This window comes from Hippocampus guttulatus, chromosome 15, assembly GCF_054856545.1.
Source record: "Hippocampus guttulatus isolate MCC_2025c chromosome 15, RoL_Hgut_1.0, whole genome shotgun sequence".
Lineage (NCBI taxonomy): Eukaryota > Metazoa > Chordata > Actinopteri > Syngnathiformes > Syngnathidae > Hippocampus > Hippocampus guttulatus.
In genome coordinates this window covers 12501762-12529574 of record NC_141275.1, presented here as the reverse complement: position 1 = coordinate 12529574, position 27813 = coordinate 12501762, and the positions used below count along the sequence as shown (strand labels likewise).

The 27813-nt window shown below is 44.2% G+C and overlaps 2 protein-coding genes across 2 annotated transcripts; one reads left to right on the top strand and one right to left on the bottom strand.

Annotated features, from left to right (window-relative positions):
- Positions 1-107: 107 nt before the first annotated feature.
- LOC147193941 (transmembrane protein 47-like) lies at positions 108-6526 on the bottom strand. Its single transcript, XM_086132010.1, has 3 exons — positions 6170-6526; positions 3810-3950; positions 108-907 (listed from the first exon to the last, which is right to left on the bottom strand). The coding sequence occupies exons 1-3, from the start codon at positions 6474-6476 to the stop codon at positions 726-728; spliced, it is 630 nt and encodes a 209-aa protein (XP_085988136.1). The 5' UTR covers positions 6477-6526; the 3' UTR covers positions 108-725.
- A 5290-nt stretch (positions 6527-11816) lies between these two features.
- On the top strand, positions 11817-26486 carry LOC147193940 (neuronal migration protein doublecortin-like). The gene is made up of 7 exons (XM_086131954.1): positions 11817-11922; positions 14086-14517; positions 16254-16597; positions 21593-21695; positions 22881-22970; positions 24116-24213; positions 24295-26486. Exons 2-7 carry the CDS (start codon positions 14154-14156, stop codon positions 24349-24351), a joined length of 1056 nt encoding a protein of 351 aa, XP_085988080.1. The 5' UTR covers positions 11817-11922; positions 14086-14153; the 3' UTR covers positions 24352-26486.
- The last annotated feature ends 1327 nt before the right edge of the window (positions 26487-27813 follow it).

Below are 27813 nucleotides of genomic sequence, written 5' to 3'. Positions count from 1 at the left end.
TAAACACCAAGTCCATATAAGGGGGCACCCCTTTTTACACATGGGTCAAAGGTCGAGATGTTTAAACCTCAGCTGGCAGGACACACCAATAATTTAAACCCCTCAACTCCTCATACCCCAAAACGACACTTTTTATTCAGCAAAGTACTTCGTGTACAAACACTTTTTACACATTTCCATTTCCATCAGAGACACACAAACTATAAATACAGTAGCTCCAGCATATTACATAAAAGCCGTGACGTGAGAAGACACTCTATGATATGTTTCAGGCAAAATGCAGGAAAAATGGCACCACGAATACACCGACAAGCTCCTCGTTGTCATGCTACAAAAGAAGAGGCCCAAATTAAAAGGCCACAACACGGCAATGCACTGCTGCCTTGAAATATTCCGACCCTACTGTCCATTTTGTCCAAACAACAGACATCCAGGCCACCGTGCAGTGGAAATGTCCAGCAACGGGTGGGCGTCCCAAAAGGTCGCCACCTCACTCCGATAGCGGCCAGGCTGAGGGACACGTTGGTGAGCAAATGGGGGATGGAGCGTTGATAGTAAACTGAAGGGGTTCTACTCAAAGAAACCTGTCCTACTCTAGACCTTCGCAACCTGACTAAAAATAACCAGAGAGAGCCAGAGAAGAGAATTTAAGTCCGTGCTCCTATACACACCGGCTGTCCAAAGAATTTCGACGTGTGTTCTGATGAAGGGCGGCGCGCGAGGCGTCAGTACATGGCATCCTCGTATATGTCCGTCCGCAGGCAGAAGAGGACTCCGCCGCCCAGCATGAAGATGGTGGCGCCCCAGCCGAGGCCGTAGCCCCAGTTGAATTCGTGATACGTCTGCAGAACCGTCCCGTCGATGAACTTGATCGGGTACAGGACCAGCGCGCAGGCCTGCAGCACAACTGGTGGAAAAAGACAAAAAAAAAAAAAGGAAGCAGGGTCACCATCCAGATTTATTCTTTTCAGTTCTACTGCACAGTAAACTACAACGGTGATCATAAACCGATTGTTAAACGAAAACCTCTCTGACAGTTTCAATCAAATCTCAGCATTATTATCTTTGGAAGAGAGATATTTGGATGAACGCTTCAATAGCGGAAAAGCTAGTTGAGCATCTCTACTTTTAAAGCGGCATATAAATTTTGGGGGGGTGCTTGTAAATGTGAGATGATAAAAGATTCTTTTCAAAGATTGTTGTTATTGAACGCTCTCAAAGAGGGGAAAAAACAGTGACACAGTTTGGGGAAAAGTAATGATTCTTCATTTTTTTTTTTTTTGTCTAGAAGAAGAAAGAACACTACTGAACATTGTGAACATTCTGAACATGAGTGCGGGGAGAAGCCACTGTAGCAATTTGGGGGAAAATGAAAAATCAAGCTTCATTTTTCTGTGACAAAGCTGTAAAGTAAGACTTTGGAAACGTAGGAAAAAAAACGTAGAACATTCGACAAGAGTGTCAATAACAGTAGTGAAAACATAAATGATACAAAGGGTGGAATTTTTCTTTCATGGCTCAGATGGCAACGAGAGAATAACAAGCCCGATCCCCGTGGACGGCACGCGTCGTCTTCTCAAAATTTGCTTGCGTTTTGCATAATCCGGCAGACAAACAAACCAAGGCACCAAGCGCCTAACAAAGGGTGATCCACACAAAACACGTGTGCGCATGGTGAAAGTTGAAAACAAAAGCTTTGCGTGGCGCAAACCCGCACGGATGTCAGTGGAAAGTCAGGACTCTTGACCTTGACATAAAAGGAAAAAAAAAAGGATTTGGATGCCTCTCTCACTGTGACTCATTTTCCTTGAGCTAAGTCTTTGCGGCTTCGAGGATTTGAGCGTGACTTCTCATCCGCCTTTTCCTTCCTCCCGGTAGAAGTGGTGGCGGCCCGAAAGAATGCAGCCGTGTTGATGGAGGCCAGACTGAGCTGAGGTCATATTTCTGGACAGAAAATAAATACCGCAGCGCTGCCAAAGGGCATTTAACGGGGTCCAATACGCGTCCGCTCCTCCTCGCCTGCGCGCCGTACCCTTGTATAGGCGGCCTTATTCTCTCTCGCCAGGCTCGCAAAGCAATTACGCACACAGGAAAGGATAACAGCGGCTTCCCATGCTTTTCGGTAAATGGCTAGCAGGCAGTGGTTGAGCCATTAAGTCAACTGCACACACTGGCCCTTTATGCCTCATGTTTTCAGAGAGGAACAGAGACAAAGTTCCCTCACAACCACTATACAGCTTGCGTGAATAACTATCCATCAGATTCAATTTAAAAAATGTTAGGCACAATCGGTTCTGGGATGTTGGCTGACCTCCAATTTGTTCAACTTTAGAATCTTTTGCTAAAACAAACACAAACCATCACCATCATAAAGAGCTTTTAAAATTCACTTTGTTTGTCTTTTTTAATCAACTTTTTCAGCAATGAGTATTTGAAAACAAGCAGTGGTGCAACACATGTAGACAGACAGTACGTAACAATATATTAATACTCACGGGCTTATATTCTTTATACTTTCCGAATATTGACTAATAATGTTACTACATCTTATGGAGTCAGTTGCATAACTGTTCTTTGTGTCTCTCACTATCTGCAAAGGGGAACACACCAGGCGGAATAGCCCACAATCCATTGAAGTGAAGTAAAACGTGGCAAAAAGTGACTATTTACATTCTCTACATTTTGTCGTTAGTGTTAATTAGAACTTTTGGGGTTTTTTTCTGGGGGTGGGGGGTTGAGTTAGGCTGATTGAGCAAGGAGAATAAGCACAAAAAACTGACAAGGACTGTTTACACATTTCGAAAGTAGTGGTGACAAACGTTTTGGTCTAAATTATATGCTTATAGGATGGACATACTCCCACTTGGTGTCAACAATTTCCCTCTCTCAAGTATGCATGTGATGCTTTTTTTTTACCCCCTCCTCCTTCGCGACTTCCCGTTGTTGGTAACGCTGCAAATACTGTGGCTGCTTTTTCTTGGCCGGCGGGCCAAGCGGGCCTCTGGGCTGCTCACCACAGAAGAAATGAGCTCAAGCAACGCACCACTGCTTCTCTCCTTCAGCCGCCTTTATTTCATACGAGCTCTGGAACAAATAAAAGCTTGTCTGCCTGGAAAGGCTTGCGGTTGGGCCGAGTGCGTACTTGCCGCTTTCTTGAGTCTTTTTTTTGTCACGCGTTGCGCCCTGTGAATTTGGTACCTGGACCATCAATGGGGTCTTACCATACTTGATCTATTAAATACCACTGTCGTGTTGTAATCAGGGTTCTACCAGTTGAGGATTTTTCAATACAGTTTAATTTTTAATCCATTAAAAAAAAAATTTTTAGTATTAGTATTTTTTTGTATTTAGATATGTTTTTAGTAAGAATTAATTTTCGAGGTTTGTTAGTTTTTATTTTCATCTGTTGCTTCATTTCAGTTGAGATTTTATTAGATTTAGTATTAGTTTTAGTTTTTGATAGTATTGGAGTAACAGGAGTTTTATAAAGTTATTTTTTTAAGCGGTCCTGTTTTTATTTAATGCGATATAACAGCAATCACTGAAATCAGACTGGACGAAGAAAAAAAAATCAAACAGGTACTGGAAGCAGTGCAACCAAACTAAATGCTACGAAATAAAGACAATAGACTTTTGGGAATTTATTCCTATAATCAAACAAAGATTACAATTGGATGTAAGTCAGTCCTTCGGGTCGTGTTCAGGCTAGCGGAGAAGGCCTTGCTGACCTCCAACCACCGCTTGCCATTTCAGATCGCGATACATATTCAGCGCAAACAGTAAGAAACAGGAAGTAGAGGACGACTGACCTGCAGTGAAGAGGAAGACGGCCACAGTGCGGTAGTGCTTCCTCTGCGTCCCGTGGCACAGCGAAATGAGGCCCACCAGAAAGGCCACCAGGGTTGCGGCGGCGCCGCCCACGAGCAGCACGAGGGTGGCAATTTGCCAGTCTGCGGGAGGAAACACGTACCAAAATCTTAGAACGTCATCCAAGCAAATATTTCAAAGGAGTCACAAGGTAGTCATCGTTACGTAAAACTCAACGTGGTTGTCACGGAGATGGCTTTGGGCCCGGGTGGAAGGAAAACCTTGTGATCATTTCTTTGGCGCCTGGAAAGCAATAATAAATATTCGACTATTTGTGGTCGGTGGTTGCTGAGGTCATGTTCCAGCCACGCTGACTCGGAATACATCTTGACTCTGTAAATGTGTTTGTGAGAGGACGAGTCAAAAGCACTCCAGTCCAGAGTGCTGCTTGACTTTCGGTTTGTTCTCATTTCAAAATCTCCTCATTCTTTTTGAGGTCTTCTCTTGGAAGGTGCAGCATGATTTGTTCTCGTCAAGCACACGCACGAAGATTGCTTTCCCGTCCGTCTCTTTCTTGGCTGCTTTGTTGTGCATCCCCATCCTTGAAATCCCACTCGCCGGTGTCGGGAGACAGTCGACGGGACTGAGCTCAAAAGAATAATTTGCATCGGATGAGGCCAACAATTCGTTTGTCATCGGGGAGAGAGAGAAAGGAGCGCGTCCCCGCGCGATAACACCTCAACGACATTTGAATAAGAAGCACACGAGGCGAAGGCTTATTGCTTCCAGCTTTACCACATCACGTGGATAGAATTTCGATCAGACACCTCTCACCAGCAACACATATTTTTAAGGTCATAATATTTCATCGGCATTTCTCTGCTTCTCACTATTTGTGTGTGGAGCTCAGTCCAAACATGAAAGGAAAAGCCTGGGTTAGACGTTAAGCCTGGGCTTCTCCCCTCTGCTTATGCCTTTTGGCCAAGAGGCCATTTCACCGTGACCCAACCCTCCACAGTTGTTTTAATGGGATCTGCAGACCGTCAAAAGCGTCAAACTCACCTCCCAGTCGGCCCCACACATTCCGTAACAAGAGAGCTCGGGCCAAAGCCTTGTTTCCGCAACATTCTTTGTGGCGCGCGTGCAGACGTGCAAGTACGACAGTGAACACAACATCTTAAACTGTGCGCCTAAAATGAGTCAGACTCATTTTAAGAAGCACGCAAATAAAAGTTGCATCTGCAAGCAATAACACCAGCGGAACCTTCAAAGGCCAAAAATTAGTTTGAAAGCTCTCGAGAGATATGTATCGGCTAACAAAGTTGCGACGAGTTAGCCATCGCTCTCAAATGTGACTGAAGGGTACCAGTGATGTCAAAGAGGAAAAGTGTGATGATGTCAAGGATGATGTCTGTTCTACTGCAAAACAAGGGGGTGGGAGTGTAAACCGGGTGGGTCCACGTGCCCGTGGACCCGCAGTGAAAGCCTTCCTTGTTAACTCTGTGTGCGCGGTGTCACGAGAGGTTAAAAGGGCTCCACTACAAGTGATGAATTGATGCTCCCCCTCCCCTCCCCCATTCCCCGACACTTTCAACACCACATTAAAACAAATATTTGACCAGAGTAAAAAAAATATTTTCAAACAATAGGGGCTCATTCATATGACCGCTGACTACCTTGTTGGCTGTGACTTCATCAGCATGGGTTCTATTCACACTCATATCCTTCCTGCTCCTGAATCAGCCTGCATATTTATCGTACACCTCACTGCTATTGTGTGGGGGAGGCCTCACGTCAATGCAACTGCAAAACAAACCTTTGACGAATGATGTGATGATGAGGGTCGGAGGTGTGTGCTTGGGTCAGATTAGGAGCGCAAATACGGACTGAAGCATTTTTTTTTTAAATTGAAAGAATTCAGATGTCTTTGTCCAATGATGGTGAAGAATGTGAATGGTAGCCTCCATCATCAGCCCTTTGTTTAAATTAATTCATATATCTTGAAAATTGCTTTTTTTTCCCTTTTTGCGACAGATTCCAAATCTTTCCCAACTTTTTCTTACCACGTCAGGTTGTCATGTAATGTAGTCCTATAATATATTTAGTTATATTTATTATTTATGCATTAAAGTTATGTTCAAGAACAGGTGGATTCTTTTTGGAGGGGGGGGGGCAACGCAATTAAAATCCGAATTGCGCAAGTTTTAAGAGGTCAAACTTAAAAACATAAATTCTCAATATCATCTGATGTGCTAGGAAAAAGCTAAATTAATATTAATCCAAACTTTTCCCCGTCCCACCTAAACACAGAGAGCATCCCAGCAGAGATGAGGACACACGAAAAGAAATGCAATCTTCTGACCTGAAGTGAGAGTGGAGAAGCAGCTCCACGAAGCCTCCTCGTCCGGCTGCCTCGCCTCGGACTGGGAGCACGACTCCCACAGGGACAGGGAGAAGTGGTCGGCTGTGACCCAGGCCGGACTGAGCAGCGCCACCAGGTCCAGGCACAGCGCCAGGAAGACGCACAGCAGCGCGATCAGCTTGAAGGGCCGCAACACGTACACGTCGTTCATCGACATGGTCCTCTCGTCGCACAACGCCGTGGGGCTGTCGCTGTGGAAAGAACCCGAGGAGGAGGAGAGGTGTGCGTGCGGGCCGTCTGCCACCATAACACGCACTAACTCGCGAACACACACCGACTCAAGCTCGCTGCAACGCTTCCCGCTTGGAAACTTTCGACCCGAGACATCCGGTAAACCTTCACATTAAGAGAGACGTGTAAAATGCACACTATTGATTCTCAGCGAGTGTGTCGTGGGAGATCGCGTGAGGCGGGCTGTCAGACAATTTCACTTATTTTCTCAGAAATGTTACATTTGTGACGTACTGTATCGTGACAGACATAACAATTCATTATTAGTTCCACTCGATCGTGGAAGGCACAATTAAAAAGGCAATGACAGTACATAGATCATCATGTAAAATCCAATGTTATTTTTCAAAATGACGGTTAAAATGGTTGTGATATGAAGTTATTGATACAACTGTCGTCCCGCTACCTTTAAAAGCTTGGAAGAGTTGTTGTTGTAGTGTTTTAAACATCCAGAAGATGGCAGTATTTAGTCGTTGATGCAACTATGTTGCCATACATGGAATATAAAAATCATCTTTCTCTCTCTCTCTCTCTCTCTCTCTCTCTCTCTCTCTCTCTCTCTCTCTCTCTCTCTCTCTCTCTCTGTGTCTACCTAGGTGCATTTTCATTAAACACCAAAAACGATCTAGCAGAACAATACAACATCATCAATTAGACACATAATGAAAACGAGGTGTGATGGAACCTTTGCACATAATTTGTTTCCATCGCAATTGTCGATTCATCTCCATCAGAATATAAACTGAAAGATTAAGATCAACCGTCCTGAATTTCTCCTTCACACGTTTTTGCTCGAGAGATAAATGGGCCATTTGCTTGTGTGTATGTCATGTCTGATAAACAGGTTGAGCACATCACAGACAAGTGTGTGACTTGTTTTTCTCTGCCCAAATCTATGTACACCCTATCGCAAACGGGCCATTTGCAAAACTGTTGTGATGTCGTGAATGATGTGTCGTATTGTTCTCCTCTGCAGTAAGTATCAAAAGTCCTCGATGACATTTTTTGGTGAAGGGCCGATGAAAGTTGACAAATATTAAGTAAAGAACTATGTTAAGATAACCGTATGGACACGTTACGGTTGTCTATGTGCATTTCTTGTTACCTTTGTAAAGGCAGCATTTTTAGGAAAAGCCATAAATTAGATTCACTCATCGATGTGTACTTGATATAATGGCGGATGAATCTCTAGTATAAAGGGGCTCACTGTTGCGGCCTACTTTGGTTTCATTGTACCCTTCACATTTTGGAGGCTAAATTACAGGTTTTCAATGACTTGGGCATCATGACAGTTTCAGACGACTCTGTTGCTAATGCGGCTGCCAAGATGCCAGCAGGGCATATCGAGGAGGGGTGCTGAGCGGAGGGTGTAGTATTAGTCGCGTCCACGGCGAGCACATTGCTCATTTCCTTTAAATGCCCCTCCTCGATGTGAGCGACCAGTCATCCTCCTCCAAAAAGCCCCTCATTAGAAAATCCTCCAGGCAGACAAAGCTACTTGCGATGGCACATGCACTGAAGAGCAGACAGAAAAAAAGTCTGGTCTTGATTTAATTTTTTTCTTTTTTTATGGGGGGGAGGGGGTGATCCTAGGATTAAGTCTAACTTATCCACCAAGACAACCACCTATGGTACAATCCTCCTGTTAGCGCTTATCCATCCGCCATATTCTAAAGCCTCCCACATGCAGGAGGAGTGACTCATGGGCATTCTCGAAATGATGGAGAACAATGGCGAAGACGTACAAACAAAGAAAGAGGTTGAGACGCGCGAGTGATTCAGCAGCAGTGTGGATGACGCTGCCAATGTTTCGCGGGACGCTTCCTAATAAACTACTCATCACATGATCTCATCCTTTTGTTGCCTTCTATCTTTTCCTGCTTTTCCTCCCGCTGCTCAGGCTCCCAATAATCCTCTCGAGGCTTTTCCGGCTGTGAATAATCTTGCGTGGTAAATGATGAGGCTGTATTTACGGCTGGCTATACGGCGCAGGTCTAACGGGCTCATCTCTTCATTTACTAGAAATCCACTTCAGTTCTTCCTGATGTCATTTGTTGTCGTTTATTTATTTTTCGTGAGCAGGGTTATGCAAAAATTGCTTCGCCGATGACAAAAGTAATTAAAAACTGGTGTGGATCCCGGAATTCCCATCCACACATTTGTTAACGTTGAATGATATGGACCACATCAGTGTATCCGGCCCATCGCTATGTCTACTTCCTGTTTCTTGCTAAAAAGGGGTTTTAGTTTCATTTTGGTGGACAATCTATACCAATATTAAGATTCTGTTCCACATTTAGCAAATACAACATGCATTTTTTTGTTGTTGAGCACTAGTGTTCTAAACACGTCTTTAAAGAGAAAACATGAACCGCGAAACTGTGATGCAGACATGCTAACTAACCACTAGCCCACAATGCTACATCGTTTTTGATCAAATTAACCTTAATTTCTCGGTGACTTGTGAATGTCAATGAACAAAATTGAAACACAAGTAGAATGTTGATAAATAAGAATGACAATTTGGGAGAGTTTGGCAGACTATTGCACTCAACTGACGCATTTAGTTTTCAGTCAACCGGGATGTCACTCTGCGAAAACATTAGCTTTGTCACAAGTGTGTTTGTCTGTTTTCGTGCGAGTATTTTGAAGCCGGCGCCTGCGTTTAAGCGAGCCTCACAGCATCTGGCTTTCGAGTGCCTTCCTCAAGGTCACGCCAACGGCGAGTGTTGACGGACGCCACAACGACTCGGTGTCCTTCCTGCCCTTCGTGCCGATTCGGCAATCTGCTGCTTTGGTTTGTTTCCTGGAGACTGCAGCGGTGACTCCGCAAAAACGCTGAAGTGGGGCTTTAAGGGAGACGATGATGATATGTGTTGGGACTGCTGAGATGGAAGCTTTCCCAGCGCATTATCATCATTGTCGCATCATTTCATGACGTTCACGAAAGGCTGGGGAACAAATACAGGACAGCAATTGGGAGTGTGACGTATTGGTTTGGTGCCATGACCAAAAAAGTCCAAACACATTTCTTGTATTCATTGTGGTCTCGTGTCACACAAACTCTGAAATCACTGCTGAATTAAAGTTTTCTGTGACATTCAGTTTTATCGAAATGCACTTTTACACTCGCTATCTAACATGAGAGACGTAGCAGGTGTAAACAGGAGCCTACTTGTGTCCCAGGATGTCCAACTGGCTCCCAGTGTCTTCTCACCGCCCACTACTTGTTTTGCCAGCTTGTGGACATCTGTTTACTTCCTCCTCCATCCATTGCCATGGTTGCGACCTCGCTAACACTGCCACTTCCAGAAGACCCTGCCCCCCTAGCCGGCAGGCCCTTCTCCACCTCATTCTGCAGACACCAGCTGTGAGCCACTTATGCGTCTCATTTCAGTCGGCCTCCTTCAGGCTCCTCGTGGCCTCCAGCAGGGCCGAAGTCACCAACTCATCGTCGTCGTCATGTGCGATACACAAACCCGAGCAGGCTGTGTTCGTTTTGTTTTTCTGTTGACGGTAGTCGGGTAGTCAAATGGGATTGTGAATGGTTCCATTTTGAGTATCGCTTTACAACTTTTGGAGATTAGTGTCAAACTCAACCGCATGTTCCTCACCTCTGGCTGTGATTTGAATTTTATGACTTGTTGTTTTGCTCCATTTGATCAGAATCAGACATTTCGTTCTGGACTGTGCACTCACAAAATTTGTACATTGTTCTGCAGCCTTTGCCCATCCATCCATCCATTACAGTGTTATTGTGTGACAGTGTTCGGGGAAGCTTTTAGAAGCGCTCTGAAGGTTTTGTGGTAACTGACTGCTATTTCAAACTGTTTATGATTCCTTCCGCCTTATCTAAGGCCCCACGTCCAACGAAAGAAAAACAGCACCCAAAAAAAAAAGATGCTGCCAACCACCATGATCCAGTTTTGGCTTTGGTTCTTTATCTTTTTCAGAAAAGCAGCTCCTATTTTTTTTTTCCGCTCCAGCCAAGTCAGGCAGTGTGTTCCCATTTCCACTTTAGTATTTTAATGCTAATTTCATGGTAGGGACAGGAAATGGAAGATTTGGATCCTGTATCCTTCATGTACACTTGCGTTCACGGGTTCACAAGGCATCCAGCTGAGAGCGGAAAATCCAAATCTGCTGCCTCCCCCTGCCGCCCACCCTGCCGCTCCATCTTGCCCTGTATTGACAGCGTGTTACAGGCCCCTCTGTTCACACTGCAGGCAGTCGGGCGGGGCAGGGCCGCACTGAGGGAGCCCATCACAGTGCATTAGAGCTATGCCTGACATGCAAAGGCGAGGCGCCACGATTTGGCAACAGCTGAGTTTAAAAGTGATGCTTGGACAGATTAAGCGATGAAGAAGAACTTTGTATCCAAAACTGCGTTACAGTATTATTCATTGGTGCGTTGGTGTGGAATAGCATTGTAGCATCATGTGAGGTGGCGTTTTGAGACAACAAGGGTCCCTAAGTTAATAGGAACAGTTTGCTCTAAAGAAACATTATACATTTGCACTATGGCCCACAAAATGGAGTCACAAAAGACGTCATTTGTCTTAGTTGAAGTTTCCGACAGGGGAGTTCCTTTTCTTCACATTGTTTGGATAGTTGGGCTTTGTCCTCGGATGTTGTCGGCCTGTTGGGAGTATCATATGGTTCCCCTGTAGTCTCCCAGCTCACCTTTGCCTCCATTTGACAAAAGTTTTTGTGGAAAAGTTGCCTCAGCCTTTACCATAACGGTCTCAATGTGTATCCCATGCTGCATTCAAGCATATACATTACTGATGTCCATTCACTGTCGAACTCCGATCCTCTCTTTAAGGCCTCAGACAGAACCGACTTCATATTTCCACCACGGGCAGACATAAATCAGGGGCTAAGAATGTACTTTACACCTTTCAACTCCCCCGGCTGTCATAGCGAATTCCGGACTAGAAGTTCCTGTGCCCTTGAGCAAAGCTCCTAATTCCCCCCAAGTGCTCCCGAGAGTACATTTAAGTTGCTTAATGTACAATCCACACTAATGCACCTTATGTTTTAAGATCAAACTGAAAATGTGGCTCTTTCCCAGGACGCCAACCCGCTGGGGGATGGATTTGTTGTTTTTGATTACCCATCAACAGCACCGTTCCTGGCGTCACCTAAAAAGTGATCTTCATGTTTCCAAAAGAGAGACAGAGAGAGAGTTTCCATCTCATCTGACTCAGAACCGAATGACCCACTTTTTTTCTGGCACCAATATTACTGATCAAAGTGGGCGTGTCCACTGTGACGGCGCTAGGACCCAGCGGCTCTACCGGTGAGGCAGGCAGGCAGCGGCTGGCAGACAAAGGCGAGCAGAGGCGGCGTGGAGTTTTTTTCCCCCCTGCAGCATTGACTCACGCGCTTACACACGCACCCGCTCCGACACACTCCCACTTGAGCACACGCTCCGTTCACTGCTACAAGCATCCACGCAGGTAAGTCGTCTCCGAGGTGCGGTTGCGGGTGCGTTTTCATGCAGAAAGCAGAATCTTTTTTTTTTTTTTATATATACTTTACAAGATAGCGTTTGAGTTATTTTCCAAGTTATGCATGTGAGGGTTGCTTATTAAGACATACAAAAGAAAGCAAAGCTGGCGTCAGCCGATGCCACGTGCCAGTCCTCTTTATCAGGAAATGCGGCGTCAATTAATTGAACTTTGTGGTTACCCTTTTGTGTGCTCATCTCGATGATATTTTGTGTGCGGAGGCAGTGTCACATTCTGAGTTTGAAGTCACTGGTCAGTAACCAGCCCCCCAAAAAATGCAAAATGAATGGCTACCCCGCCCCTCCAATCTGGCGTTCTCGTTTGCAATTCCATCAATTAACCCGAATACCGCGATGGTAATCTTGTGAGAATGCGAATTGGAATGATAAAAATCAGTGTTTCGTTGCTAGAAATGTACTCTTAGGACTTGCGTGGCTATCCTCAGTAGCATGCGGTATTGTAGGTGATGTCACCCTAAAATGAAGGAACCGGCTTGGACGCAGACAATGGACTGTCCTTCCACTTAGCGCTCTGAAGGGGAAGGGTCATTTTTGGAGCAGCAGATGGCCTTGGAACCTGCTCTTTGTCATCTTAGGCGCACCACTGGTCACACCCCTGTCACCAAAGCCGTTATAAAACTGAGATGAGAGCTCCTTGTGCATTTGAAAGGACATGGATGAGATTACTGCGGTTAGCAGTGCATGCTGAGGGTTTTTGTATCTTGTGAGAGTTTTAGTTTGTATTTATAAAACAGAAATTGCCATACCCCTGATAGATTGTCCTTTGGAAGCAATGCTTTTATTTGCCATCATATCTCTTTGGTATGTTCCTAAGTCATTAATGGTTAAATGGGACATTCAATTGTTGCAAGCAAAAGTGTTGGGAGATAATGAATCAATCAGGAGTTGGACTCGAACCCTTAGTTGCAGCTAAATTTAATCCATGTAGGACATTTGGGACAATTCATGCATCCACTGTTGTGGCATTTGTTTTGAGGAAAGCCCAAACCAGGTATGTAAAGCATTGGTTGGCTGACTTTGGTGGAGAAGAATTTGCATATAACCTTAACCCCACCAGCGATGGACTCCAAGAGCTCGAATAAAGTCTTTCTTGTAGCATTGAAGCTGTTACAAATGCGAAGAACTCCTATTTTTTTTTTCACTCTCACTTAACCATCCCATTGTCCTTATTCTGGTGTGGAAACTGGAGTGTTCTGCTTAAATTTATGCCAACTGGTGTACTTGACAATGTGGGCCGGAATGGGGTGCAGCTGAGGTGTAGGTGTAGTGATGCAACTGTGCTTAAGTTTGAAAGAGATGGACCGCCCTCCACTGTTGGGACTCTTCATCTCAAAGCGCAGCATGGTGATTGTCTAATGGACAATCATTTGCATATTTCCTCAAAGGCAGGAGGCATTCAGCCTCATTGAAATTCACGCGTCTCTTTTGGATATCTACTTGCAGAGCTTTCTGATGGCACATATCATCCAATAATTGACAGAATTCAGTTCAAACCCACTCAGCTGTAATCTCCATCAGTGATTGGCTTCCCGCTGGCAGAAGCAGGTGCAACGACTACAAAGTCTAATTCCAGGTGTACATGGCTACCCATATGGTCGGGTATACCACCGGAGGTCACTATTTAGTCGTATCCTCGTTTCGGCATACGCCAATTCCAATTCAACCATTAGATTCTGTGCTCGGGGCAAAGCGAAAAGTGTTCATCTGCTGTAACTTGGTGTCGAAGAACTATGTCAAAGTGAGTTGGAGTTTCACGTAGACAAAAATAGTACTCATGAGCTAATATGCTTGAGGCGAGGAATTATAACTGATTTGCAATTGGGCCGGATAAGCACTGATGTGGACGTAGACTCTTGGCCGATGCTGGAGTGTGTCACTGGGTGCCGTTTTAATGAAGCCCCCCCCCCCCCCGTCCCAAAAAAATTGGAAAACTGAAACAGTTGAGGCTAAACTTCTAAAACTTAACACTACCTTGTTGTCAACCTTTGAATGTTTTCGGCAATTCACATGACTGATCCACAAATCTCTGAATTCACTGTACGAGGTTTTTTAACTAGCTGCTTAACATGACTTCATTGCAACCGATTTGTAGACTCTGTGGAGCTGGTCCACCCCCCTCCCACCGCACATCTCGCTAAAGTACACCAACTCTCGCTCACCATGGAGCTCGACTTCGCACACTTTGACGAGCGAGACAAGGCGTCCCGGACCCCGCGCGGCGGCCGCTTGAACGGACTCCCCAGCCCGACGCACAGCGCCCACTGCAGCTTCTACCGCACGCGCACCCTGCAAACCCTGAGCAACGAGAAGAAGGCCAAGAAGGTGCGCTTCTACCGCAACGGAGACCGCTACTTCAAGGGCATCGTGTACGCCGTGGCAGCCGACAGATTTCGCAGCTTCGACGCGCTGCTGGCCGACCTGACGCGCTCGCTGGCCGACCACATTAACTTGCCTCAGGGTGTCCGCTTTATCTTCACCATTGATGGCGCCACTAAGATCTCGGCACTGGATGAACTAGAGGAAGGTGAGCTCATTATTTCTTTTGTGACTTCTCTTTGAGGGACTCTTGCGGTGAGATTTAAAGCCTCTCAGGATTCAAAAATGTTGTCAGCTCAGTCTTAAAGAAGCTAACTTTTTAATCTGAAGAGGTGTTCACCTAACATTGGTCGACTTATACTTATTACTGTACACCTCCGTTTTGAATTACATGAGCCACATTTATACTTTTCTGTTGTCTCACAGTTCAGTGGTTTGAGTATTAAAGCGATGCGAGCACGATTCTGAGTACTCAACATTTCAGTCTGCGACAAATGCTCCATTAAAGGACAGCCTTAGCCTTTCATTACATTTTAACTGGTTAACCTTTGTGGCCATAAGCGGTAGAAATCGCTCTTTGCGAGGATTCTATTGACTGCGTTTTGCGCCATAGTCAAAGTGAAGCTGTTGACGTGTTTTATTTTACGGTGCCGCTAAGATGCACATCAGTGGCCTCGTCGGATTCGGAGTGTGCATGTAGCCCGGGAGAAAAAAAAAATGTAAATAGAAGGTTCAGCTTGGCAGGATGATTGGCTAAATTCCGGTTTGCTGACGGCAATTATGACGTTAAAAAGATGCACATCTATATTCTTTGTTACCTTTTTAATGATGTAATTCAGTCCTGCTGTCCCTGATTGTTCTTTATACCCCACTTTAAACAACTGACTTGTTTGAATGACTATGTTCTGACCTTTACAGACAAGTCGAGGTGAGGTGCCATTGTCAGTTTTTGAATGTGCACCTTTTTAGCCGGAAGAGACATGTGGCAAAAAGGAAGTCTGGAATTTTCTTTGACAATTTTAATTTCACATTGGTTGGACACACATAGATAAGTACCTAAGAAGTGGAGTTAAAACCAAAAAATGGGGCAGGAAGCAATGTGGATAGTTGTTCATTGTTCATCTTGTGCGGTAGAATTAATTGCTCAATTTCCTGGACACTGTGTAATGCTGTTTTTTGTCTTCGCTGTAATATTCCCACATTTGGCCTAATTGTTACAGTCTGTGCTTTTTTGTTTTTTTTTTTTTTTGCCAAATGTTCTCTTCCCCCCCTTCACCGGCTGTCTTTTGTTTCTTCTACTCTCCATGCCTTTGATAAGCTACACTACATGACCAGAGTTATGGCTACTCCTTGAAAATGGGCGTTACATCGGGGACATACTGGGATAGAAGGATATCTGCTACATTAAACCTTAATAGCATGCTCAGTTTTTGATTAGCTAATGAAACTATAGTATCCAGTTTATTTAAATACACTTGGTGTTGTGCGCTATTAAAATAGCCTAGCGCAGTTTCATATCTCGACATTTTGGGTTTTATCGCGTCAACGTACTTAAAGTTGTCGACCACACGTGATAAAATGGCCGCCCCCACGAGATGGATAAAAATAAGTGGATTTTGATGCGGAATTCATAGTCCACCAACAGAATATTGATCAGAATGCCGCGTTGAAACTAGTGGGGCCACATAAAACATAATGCGAATTTATTTAATTTTGGAAGTTGACTTCACCCTTTTCATGAATTATTGTCTTCAGACTTGCTTCATCCTTGAATAGAAATATTCTTGTTGTTACTAAAATCAGGTTTGCAACTCCCTTGGAAGGTTAAAATTGGATTTAAAGCTTAAATTTCTCTGTGGGAGGTATGAGGACACCACCGGGACTCTCTGATTTCCACAATATGGTGAAAGGCTAACCTCAAACCGTATTGTGCTGCCTTCTCAGGGGAGAGCTACGTTTGCGCTTCAGAGAACTCCTTCAAGAAGGTCGACTACACAAAGAACGTCAACCCCAACTGGTCGGTGAATGTGAAGGCCTCTGCCAGCCAGAAGAGCATTCAGTCGTTGGCGGCCCGCGCTGCCAGCGAGCCCAGGGAGCAAAGCAAAGACTTTGTTCGACCCAAGCTGGTGACGGTGATGCGCAGCGGCGTCAAACCGCGCAAGGCCGTGCGCGTCCTGCTCAACAAGAAGACGGCGCACTCTTTCGAGCAGGTGCTCACCGACATCACGGAGGCCATCAAGCTTGAAAGCGGGGTGGTCAAAAGGATCTACACGCTGGATGGCAAGCAGGTATGCCGTTGCCCCGCCCACTTTATCCTCATGATATTTTTCTAGGCAGCTGCTGCAAGCGTGGCAAATCTGCATTCGTTGCCGCATTTTATTCAGTGACTTTTATTACTTTTGTGCAATAAATTTCCCCTCGTTTTTTATTGGCGAACCCTTCATGGAGTTAGTGGGTTACATAATTTCTAGAAGACTAATAATTTATCTGAGCATGTGAAATGACTGTCGTTCTGTGGCAGCAGTGTACATTTTCAGTCTCTTAAATATGAAAAAAAACTAACTCTATCAAAACCATCCTGATGCCTCAACTCAAATAAAACCACAAAACGGGGGTAGCATTCTTACCTGAGCGCACGTACAATACAGGGCTTGGTCCTTTTGTAGAACTTGGCGGGTGAACGACAGAACTTCCCAGGACTTTCAAACTCTGTGGCCTAAAAAAAAACACAACCAAGGACGCTCATGACCTGAACCGCAAGGCAGGTGAACACCAACTAAAGCTGAACAAGACAATGAAGGTCATTGTGCACATTGCTTAGCTGTTCTCGTAAACCTGCCGGCTCAGGGCACGCAATCATACTTTGTACTTAACCTTACTTGTCCGCTTTGATGGTTTGGAACCGCTTCTGATGCATTCATTTGTTCACAACTCAATATAAGCACTCGCGACCTTTTGATCTTGGTGGGATGACATAAGTCATGAACTGAGCCTCAAAGCTTGTCTACAGATTTGTCCGTTGCTGTGAGCCTGATTTAAGGTGAGGCACACTCCTTTGATAGGTTGCAATTTTGGGGAAGTAAGAGCCATTCAAATAATTGGTCAAACAGTCATCAAGCTAGATGACCAGAGATTGATTATAGTTGAACTGTACAACCTCGGACACTTTTGAGGCTCTGTGGCATGAAATCAGCATATAGGAAGAAATCAGGGTTTTTTTTCTCTGTATCGTAAGACCTTGCTGGAGGGGCGATGCTGTCTTATGATAGATGGAGGAATTAGATTTGAATGCATCCTCGCCGGGGTGCCGTCGGTTAGCCCCAAGGTGTTGCAGAACTGGTGTGCCAAATATTTGGATATAGTAGTTGTCATCAAAATACCCCCAAAAAAATTGCTGCAGTGTACGCACACTTGGCATCATTCACGCGTTAAGAATTTGTTTCACCACCAAATGTCATGCATCCAAATTGTGGATTGGCGTCACGACTCGGATGAGTTGTTTATCTGATGATGAAATGAAGGCTCATTTCAAAGGACAGAAATGTTGAAAATAAAATAGCTGCACAATTTCTCTTTGCGCACGACAATGGTAGACTTTCTAACGCCGATGCGTTTGAGGTGATCTGGTAAGAAGCGTTATTGATGCAGTGCCTGCCCCTCCCTGACTTTGCGCCGCTCCTCCTCCTACCATTGCATAGCGATAGCTGCTAGGTCTGGTTGCTAGGTAACCACATCCCAGGCACAAAGAGAGAGCCCAGCTGGTGTGGACCGGTCTGCCGGATACCACATCCTGCAGTCTCGTGGGTGTGAAAGTTGACAATCGATGCAGGTTATGATATGTGATTGATTGCTGGCGTTTTTGTACAAAATTTAGTACACGCATTAAAGACGCACCGTTGTTTTTTCACTTGCGTCCAAAAGGGTGGGGCCCATTCAGCAGTAATTTTCCATCTTTTGAGCCAATTGTGTGGGGTCCTTTTTTTTTTTTTTTTGCTGACAGGGCAGTTAATTGTTCCCATTGCCTTGAAACGCATCTTGCTCGTCGAGCAAATTTAGCATTAAATTAGTCTTTATCTAATCGTCTGTGGATCTTTTTGTATTACATCTGCAGTGTCTGGTTTGTATTGAATGAATTAATGCAAGGCTTTCATTTAATAAATGCCACATGCAATTTGGGAAATCGGTTTAGTTAAGGTGCACCGTGCTTTTTCTCTTTGGCACTTTGTGTCCCTTGTTGTGACCCTGCTTTAAAGACAACTTTTTTTTTTTTGTCCATCGGCGCAACAATAGCATGAGGATGCGTCCCACAAGGCAGACTGTCTTGCAGTCGAAGAAAAAAAAAAAAAAAAAGAAGTTAATTACAGGGAATGATTTGCAGCATTGGAGATGGATTCCGACATGTGTTTGTGGCGTCTTAACGACCAAATGCATCTGCTGAGAGGGAAGAATGGTCTGCTTTTGCAGTCTGCTCGCTCTTGGCCTCACTGCAGAAGCTGTTGTCATGGCGATAAGCTCTGCCGGGATGAATTCAGTTTTTGACAAAGGCTGCAATATGATGAGTGGGCCTTTTGTGATTTACGTTTGGGTTTTACCTGTCCACTGATCGTTTCACCCGGTCACGTGAAGATGTAACCTCGACCGCTGACACACACACACACACACACACGTGCTTAGCTTTATATAGGGGCGTGGTCCCATATATGCCGCAGCCATTTTAACGCCATCAACTAGTAAACATAACCTCGGGGGAGGAGGAAGAATCGTATTTTAATGACGCTCTGGCTAACATCAGTCAGACAAATATGATGCTGGCTTCCTCCAGGATGGGGGGTGGGGGTGGGGGAGGGCAAACAGATCAGACACCAGCTGGCCCCCGTGACTGTGCAGATATATCTCCGGCGGAATTGGTCATCTGTGCTTCAGATGAGAGTTGATGGGAACGTGCTGTTGGTGCACCAAGGTCATGCGTAGGTCACAGAATTTTGTGAACTCGGGACGCAATGTAGATGCTGTGGCCAATGCTGTGCGCCGTTATTTCGCCAAGTGGCGTCTCAGGATGACTTTCGTTGAACTACTTTCTCAAATAGCTCAGTCCCAAAGGGTGGGTGGGATTGTTGGCGTTCTATGCCGGGAACCTACTTTTCTTCACAACTTCAAATCAGCAAAACCTAATTTGTCGTCTTCCTTGTGACAGATACACTTGCATCAACCCCATCGGGAGGTCATATTTTCCTGACAGCTGGTCAAGCAGCGATTGGGGGGGGGGCGGATGGGTCTGGGTGGATAGAGTTTGGGGGAGGGCGTTTAAGTGGGATCTGAAAGGAGAAGCCCCTGATTTCCAGTCGCGCACAAATTCTTCCAAATAAGCACAATACTTAAAATGGGTCTTCAACATCCAAGCTCTGCTGGCAGGGCTGTGGTTGTGTCACATGTCACTCACTTCCATACTCTGTTGGATTTGAGTTTTTTTAAATTTTTCTTTTTTTCCCCCTCCCCATGTTGAAAGCCGATGCTTTCCTTGTCATTCCCAAAGCAACTTTTGACATTTCGAGAGCAAGCGAGATTGTTTTTCGATCAACTGTAGACTGCTCTGAATAATACAGTAGGTCCAACGTGTATCAGTCTCAAATACATTGTTTAATACTAGAATTTTTAAAGAGTGACTGTACAGATAATGTGAAATTTGAATTCAGTGGTAGGCGGGTGATTTTTTTTTTTTGGGGGGGGGTGTATAGACACTCTTATTGAGTTCAATTTTGACAGACCTTCAGGAAAGGAAAATAGAACAATTTGAGTTAACATATAGTGACATATTTAATCTCAATTGTTGATGGGATGTATGGTGATCAAATTGGATGTTGGAAAGGCGGATCTTGTGTGTCCATAAATGAGCATAACCCGGGCAGGTAGTCTGGCTTGGACAGAGTGCATGACTGCCTTTTGAGTGTATGCGTATTCCTGCTGAGAGTTTAAAGTGGCGGTCTTTCCGATAACCACGTTATCCCTTTAATCGGCTCTGTTCTTAAAGCTATTAAAACATTCGAGCCTCTCCCCTGCAGGCCCATTTTGGCACGTTTCTTCTTCCCGGGGGGGGGGGCCTCCCCGAAACTACCATCTCTTCTTGCCACACCCATAGTAATGAAAAGTCACATGCATCTAATCCCTTTGCTGATGTTCATGGTTAAAAAGAACTAAAAAAACATACGCATTGTGAAAATTGCCCTCGCTTGCTAATTAGCATTTAATCCAGTGAGTCAAAGCATCATTTCTACGCATCAGTGTGGATCATCCTGCCTTTTAATCCAGTTGGCGGGGGGGCACTATGCGCACTATGGGCCATTGAGAGGGTGGGTACAGCTGTTGGATGCCATGCCAGGAAGTCGCCAGTCCACACTCGGAACTTGTTGACCAGGACAGCTGCTGGGGCGGGCGGGACCTTCCCAAATTATCTGCAGCTCATAGTTTAGATGTGTATCAGCAAATGTGCCATGATGCATCGCCAAATGTGGCATCCATCACGTCACATCTTCAGAATATGGTCTGCTTATATTGAGACTTACATCACATTACATCTAAATGGATAATCAAGAAATATGGAGTAAAACGATTTCAGCGTGAATGTCTTTATCAAGCATGCCTAATGTGATAATGAGGCCTTTCAGGATGGAAAGCAAAGCAGAAGGTGTGTCTGCAGACATGGGTCCACAAAGGACACAACAGCTGCCGCGGACTCAAAAGTTCCCCCCAGCGATGAAAGTTGAATCATTAAACGTTACAGCAAAGACATCCGTAACTTTATACAACAATGTCTGAGGGCTTGTTGTGTCTGTGGGCCTTTTGGAATTGACGCTCGCTGTGGCTTGAAAGCAAGTTAACAGGACGAGAAAAAACACAAAAGCGACACACCGGCTCACATCAGAATCCCCAAGACTGCTAGAAAAACTGTTTTCATTTGTTTGAAAACAGTTGACTACTACTAGGGGTAATAAGATTTGCCTTTGTTTATAGCATATTAGCATTAGCGCTTATGTCAAATGATAATTGGTGTCTATGTATTCCAGTTAAGAATATTCAATTTTTAAATTTTCACCATAGAAAAAGCACAAATATGATCTTAATACAGCAACAAATAAAAATGTACCCACCAAAAAAGGCATAATGTTAAAAGTGGCTGACATGATGAATAATAATACCTCCAAGTGCTCTAACTTTTTTTATGAGACTCCTTTATCGCAGTTCATCATTGTATTCCTGCTCACATTTTTTTTCTCTTCACCTTCTAGGTTACTTGCCTTCAAGACTTCTTTGGGGACGATGACGTCTTCATTGCATGTGGACCTGAGAAATTCCGCTATGCCCAGGATGACTTCTCTCTGGATGAGAATGGTAATTTACATATGTGTTAATGACACTCCATACCCAAACAGTTAAAAAAAAAAGTGCCATATTAATGTAGCAATTTTTTAATTGTGGTTGCAGTAGTTTGGAGCTGTACAGCAATCTCCCGAGAGCTATTTTGTTATTTTACTGCCTCAATTGTTGCTAAATCGGCTTAATATTGCATGTGGCGGTCAATGATTGTTGAGGGGGCCCAATGAGGAGACAGGAAAGGGATTTTCTTATCTGCAGGCAGCAGCGGGAATAAGAAAAAGGTAGAAAAAAGAACCATTAATCTGCCCGGCGACGGGCTGAGACCAGCTGATGTGCCGCGACAGATATCGTGGCGAAACGTTCAAGCAATCCTCTTCGCGCGTCTCGGTACTCCCATCAAGTCTTTGTTCTTTCCTCCAAGTTGCTTTTAAACCACTTCGCTTCCGAATATAAACACAAGCCCATGTGTTGCGCTGGGTCACGAATTCTGCCTTGCGAGGATGATCAGTTTTTGAAGGTGTGCCGAACGCCTCTTTTGTCTCCCGCCCTCACGATATGGTGCAGTGCGCTTCTATGAGCGGGGAACGGGAGCGCACGGGTCTATTTCGTGGATCTACTATAACTCGTGCTGCTCACCGTGATGTTCAGACACAATTTTGTCATGCTTCTATTTGCGTGTTTCTATGAATTTTCTCCTACAAACAAACAAAAAGAAAAGCAATCATTGATGAGCGCGGGTTTATTTTCATGGTTTTCGGCCCTTACCGAGAGGTTACCCGGCAACCATAAATGGGATCTGTGGCCTTGGGCAATATCCAACTCTCCACATTTTCCAGTGAATAAAAATACACAAGAAGCTGTGTTTTTATTTTTTTTTTGCGGCCATCACATGGCGCCAAGGTCATTTTGCGCTTTTAGATGATGAAAAGTCGAAAATATTCAGTCGTATTTTCTGATTTATTAGCCACAAAGCATTTGAACATTTGCGGTTAGGATGCAAGATAATGGTTCAATCGAAATTCTGCCTGGCAACATGTTTGTCAAACACAAATGGTAACCGTGTGTCGCTTAACCCCCAAGGAAACATTTACATCATTCATGGCAAAAAAATAATAATTTCGACAGCAACTCTGCTAACCGTTGGGAAACGCAGTTTCAAAAAAATGTGTTTCCCCCCCTCCCCCCTCTCTTCCATTTTAGAGTGCAGGGTGATGAAGAATCAGAAAGCTCATCGTAGTTTGATCAAGAGTCCCGGATCGGTCAAACGCTGCAAGTCCCCTGCTGAATCAAGTAAGCTCTTTTCTTCAAATTGGCTTCCATGAGAAAATCCAGAAGATCAGATCAACTGTGCTGCTCTACAACACCTGCTGCCCCCTTTGTTTTTTTTAATTGCCAATGTTACGAGTAATGGTAGTAATGTAGATCCTAACCCACATTATGATCCATAAACAAATACAGAGAGTGGCTTCATCATCTTCAAAAGAATCAAAACAAGGCAGCTGATTAAACCATCTCAGTCTTGGCCCCATTGAGAGAAATGGGATCAGCTACCGTAACGATGCTCATTTACATTCTGTGATCCCAAAGATAAACGGCCTCCCACTCTTTGTTTCTATGGCATTTAAACATTTCATGATATCCGGGAGGCAATGGAACAATGCTGCATCTCTCTTAGGGGATTTCGGAATGCTTAGCGGCATCCAACCACCGCGGCTGCGTCACCGCCCCTCACATCAGGCATCTTGTTGCGTGACCAAGCCACGCAGCAGGTGACATGTAAACTCCCCCGCTGGGGTGCAAGAGGAGACCACACCATATTGGTGGGGACGAAGGCACGATTCCTTGCTCTTATTTAAGCGATTTGATTGGGGATGTGTTATGGCTTTTGGGTGGCCTTCTTCTTGATGCCACACTTAGCCAAGTGGTTTCAATGAAGGCAGCACACGGCTTAAACAATGCACCTTTTAGTCCCAAGTTGTGTTTAAAACACTCACTGGCCACCTGGCTGGAAGCTTGCCCCAATCTTTTTATCTCTTGTACTCATAGACAAAACGCTCCTTTTAAAGCACTTGAACAACTCTGGTGCTTCTCTAGGATGTGCACACAATTGGAACCAAACAAATGCCCCCCCCCCCCCCCAACTTTTGGAGGAATGAAAATCACAGGGTAAGGTTGTGGGATAGGAAGAAAACCCATCTATGGTGCTGCATAAAATTAAACAACGCTTTTGATGCTTGTGCAACGACTGTTTTTGCTCTTAAACTCAATAAAATGTGAGCGTTCCAGCATGAAAACGGGTTTAATAAATATGCCGTGCTCATGACAGGAGGACAATAGCAACCAAAGGTTTCCATATTTTGGCATCCGAACCTTATCAATGCAATGTCTTTTTTTTTTTTTTTTTTTTTATAAACCCCTTCCTCTTGCCCTCTCAGCCAACGGGACAGGCTCCAGCAGCCAAATTTCCACCCCGGTCTCAAAGCACTCCCCCACCTCCACCCCTACCAGTCCTGCACTCGGCACCCAGCAGAAGGTACCAACTGCACACGCTTTGTTTTTGTTTTCTTTAAAATCCTTAAAAGCATCATTTGAACACGTTCTGTTGTGTTCACAGGACCTCTACCTGCCCCTATCTCTGGATGACGATGATTCTGTCGGGGAGTCCATGTAGACACTGAAAAGCCCCCCCCCCCCCCAAACCCACGTAGCTTTCCAGCTCTTCTCGAGTGCCACCTTATGGTCTGGCAGATCCACTGATGTGGCAACTAGAATTCCTTTGCTGCTTGAGAACACACACATACACACTTTTTTTCTTTTTAATTGATTTTTTCACATGAATTTTCTTCCTCACCAAAATATTCCTCTCACCATGACACCCATATAATTTTCACTTTGGTTTTTGAGAACACCTGTCACTCCAATCACAAAATCCCGAGCAGCAAAATGGGTGATTTTTGAGGTCAAATCTGAATTTTTGTAAGACTTTCTATCTGTGACGTCCTCCCCTTGTTAGGGCATACAACCTCCCCCCACCCAAGGAAGGTCCAGTGTTCTGAACCTGCTGTAAATACTGTGCATAGTTCTGCTAACCGTTTGTTTTTCCAGTCACCATTGCTGTGCTTCCATAACATTTGCTCAACTTTTTCAGTCTGGAGTCAAAGTAAAAGAGGAACTCTTGAGGGGTAAATATGTGGAAAGATCTCCTGTAAAGATCAATAATTGCAATAACTTCAAAGACATTGAGGGGGGGGCATTCGACACATTCCTCAGCTGATGCTTCTTTTAAATTGGCTCCATACATACAGTAGCAGGCTATACCTGGTGACATCATATACTTTCTGTGTTGTACATACTGCATTGCATGATTCTGGTGAATTACTTTAAAGCTTTAGGTGCAAAAAAAAAAATGCTGATCTAAAGGACCTAATGATGCATAAGATTGACCAAAGTTCAACTTGTTCAATTAGGCCAATCAGCAGACGGCAGTGTTTTAGAAATGTTTTAATAAGGCACAGATAAATAAGTAAAGGTCGCAAAGCCAAAGTGTGGCAGGATTTATTTAAAAATAAATTCTGGAGAAACACACGGTGATGTAAGCATGTTTCTCCAAAGGCTCGCCATAATACACGTTGCTTTTAATATCTTATAAAGTTTATTAATTTATATATGAAGGGGTACCTGTCTTGAATTTTTTCTCTACCTTTAACAATGTGAGCTACGAGCACTAGTACTTTCTTTCAAGGCTCCATGTGCAGCTCTTTTTAAATATAATAAAGAAGTATGTGTGTATTTTTCTGAAGAGTTTTCTCAGGTTTTGCAGGCAATCAAGCCCGAGACTCTTTTGATTCAATTGGATGACACTGAAGCACAACCAGCTGCAGGCACTTTGAATGTCTGCATGGCACCATTACAATGCAGGACCCCCCCCACCCCGTGCTGCCTTTGTAGTATCCTTCCCCCCCCCCCCCCCCCCCAGTTCAACACGTCTATGCATTTGGGTTTCAGGAATAGTAATGAAATATCCATGCCGTTTGGCTATGACGTCATGAAAGTGGCAACAAGCTTATACACACGAAAAGCAGTTTCAATCATTTATTTGATATCCTTCTAGTGTGGAGAAATGCCATAAAATAGTGACAAAAAACGTCATTAAGTTCTACTAGTCATGGTACTAGTGTGATTTATCTTACTCGTGTGATATTCAACAAAAACTCGGAACAGTTTGCCATCCGGCCATCACTAAATGCGCCTCTGCTGTTATTGCAATCGTTTTACAATAGAGGGCGCTCGCAAACAAGTTTTTGCTCGTCTTTTTATGTATCCCCCCCCCCCCCCCCCTTCCCTCTCCCTGCCACAGCGCCATTTACACACACTTGGATGCGTTTCTTCGCTTGTCCTCCTGCTTCATTTCTACAGCATACAAAACAAAATGTCTGTCTTGTGTAAACTGGCCTCCGCGACATGGGATGGCCAGTGCGGTTTCACCATCCCCAACATTGGTGCCTTGTTTTTGATCAAAACAAGAAGTGCGCAATCTTGCTTGCTCTTTTTTAACCACTTTTCCAAATGAGGCCTACCCACAACGCTTGTTTTGTAGACTTAGACACTTTATCATGGTGTAAATACCCTGCCTCCCGTGCTTTTTTTTTTTAAATATTCCGCCTTTGCCTTTTCTCATTAAATAAATGGTCTTTGGGATTTAGGATTTTTTGGTGGTATTTTGCAATGTCAAACAGTGGCTTGTTTCAGTGCTTCATTCAATGTAATAACTGGCATCATTTTGCAATTAAAATATTTGTACAAGTACTTCGCCTGTCATCATTTATACAGTGAGTCCGGTCATGAATACTGCACATTTGCAAACAATAACCCCCATCATCGCTCACATAAAGGCTTATAATTGCTTTTTGCTGCAAAGCACTGCTTTTGTCTACTCAACTCGCTTGAAATTCGGTGCTTGGTATTGAGATGCTACAGATTGGCAATGAAATAGATGTCAATCGGTGACCTTAAACATCATTCCTTTGGGCCAATACATCACAAGACCTACCCCAAAAATATATCTTAACATCTTTGGCACATGTACAGCTAACAGGTGTGTGTTGGAGAAAATAACTGGGGGTTGGGTTCCACAATTAAGAATCCATCAATAGTCAAATTTGCCAATATGTGCTGGCTCACAAGACTGAAGTTTTAAATCATCTGCCCTGAGGCCCACAGAGAGAAACCTTAAGCTAAAGTACGAATTAGAAAGTTGTTTTATTTTGGACTCTTGCTTCCGTTTCACAAATAATAGGTAACAAAATACGTTTTTAAGCACCTGGGAGACCACAGGCACATTTGGCAGCTTTCTGTCTCGGGCTAGCGCGAAGATACTAAGGTATGCTTTTATCACTCACTGAAATTGACTGTAATGCCTCACTTTTTGGTCTTCCTGAAAAGAAGATTTAACGTCTACTTGAGAATTCGCCAGCCCGTTTGACAAAGACCAGAAGGCCAGCACATTACACTAATTTTAAAAAGAATACACTTCTACTACAAATGGAAATCTGCTGCCATCTGTTGACCGTACTGTATTTTGTTGCGCTTACCGTATTTTGTGGGGTTAACTCATTCGAGGAATGACTACTGTATATGAAGATAAAGAGAATCTAAACATAGATTTCGAAATTGTCACACTGCCCAAAGTTAATTAGAGGAAACAAAAGATGGGAAGGCTCTCTTATCGGGCTAGCGCCCTCTGTTTCAAAACGACGTATGCTAGTTAATTAGTAACACGTGAGCTAAAAATGTCGTCTTTGTCGCCTTGTGATATGCCTGTGGGCTTTTAAAGCGAAACTGGATTTTATTACACCTTCACAGACCCTTGACCTTAGTAAAGACAAAAGTTATCCCCGGATCCTGCGGCAATAAATGGAAATAAAATTGCTTCATGTTCCGCAAATATTGGCTCAAGTGTCAGTGACGTTTCGGGGCACATTCTTGACCCAGACTGTTTTAGTCACATTTCAACACTAGACGCATTCACTGGTGCATGGTTGCGTTTTTTATTTTTATTTTTTAATTCTTTTGAGAAAGATGATTAAGAAATACCAGAAGCATGATGGCGATTCTTATCAGTGTGGGATAAACC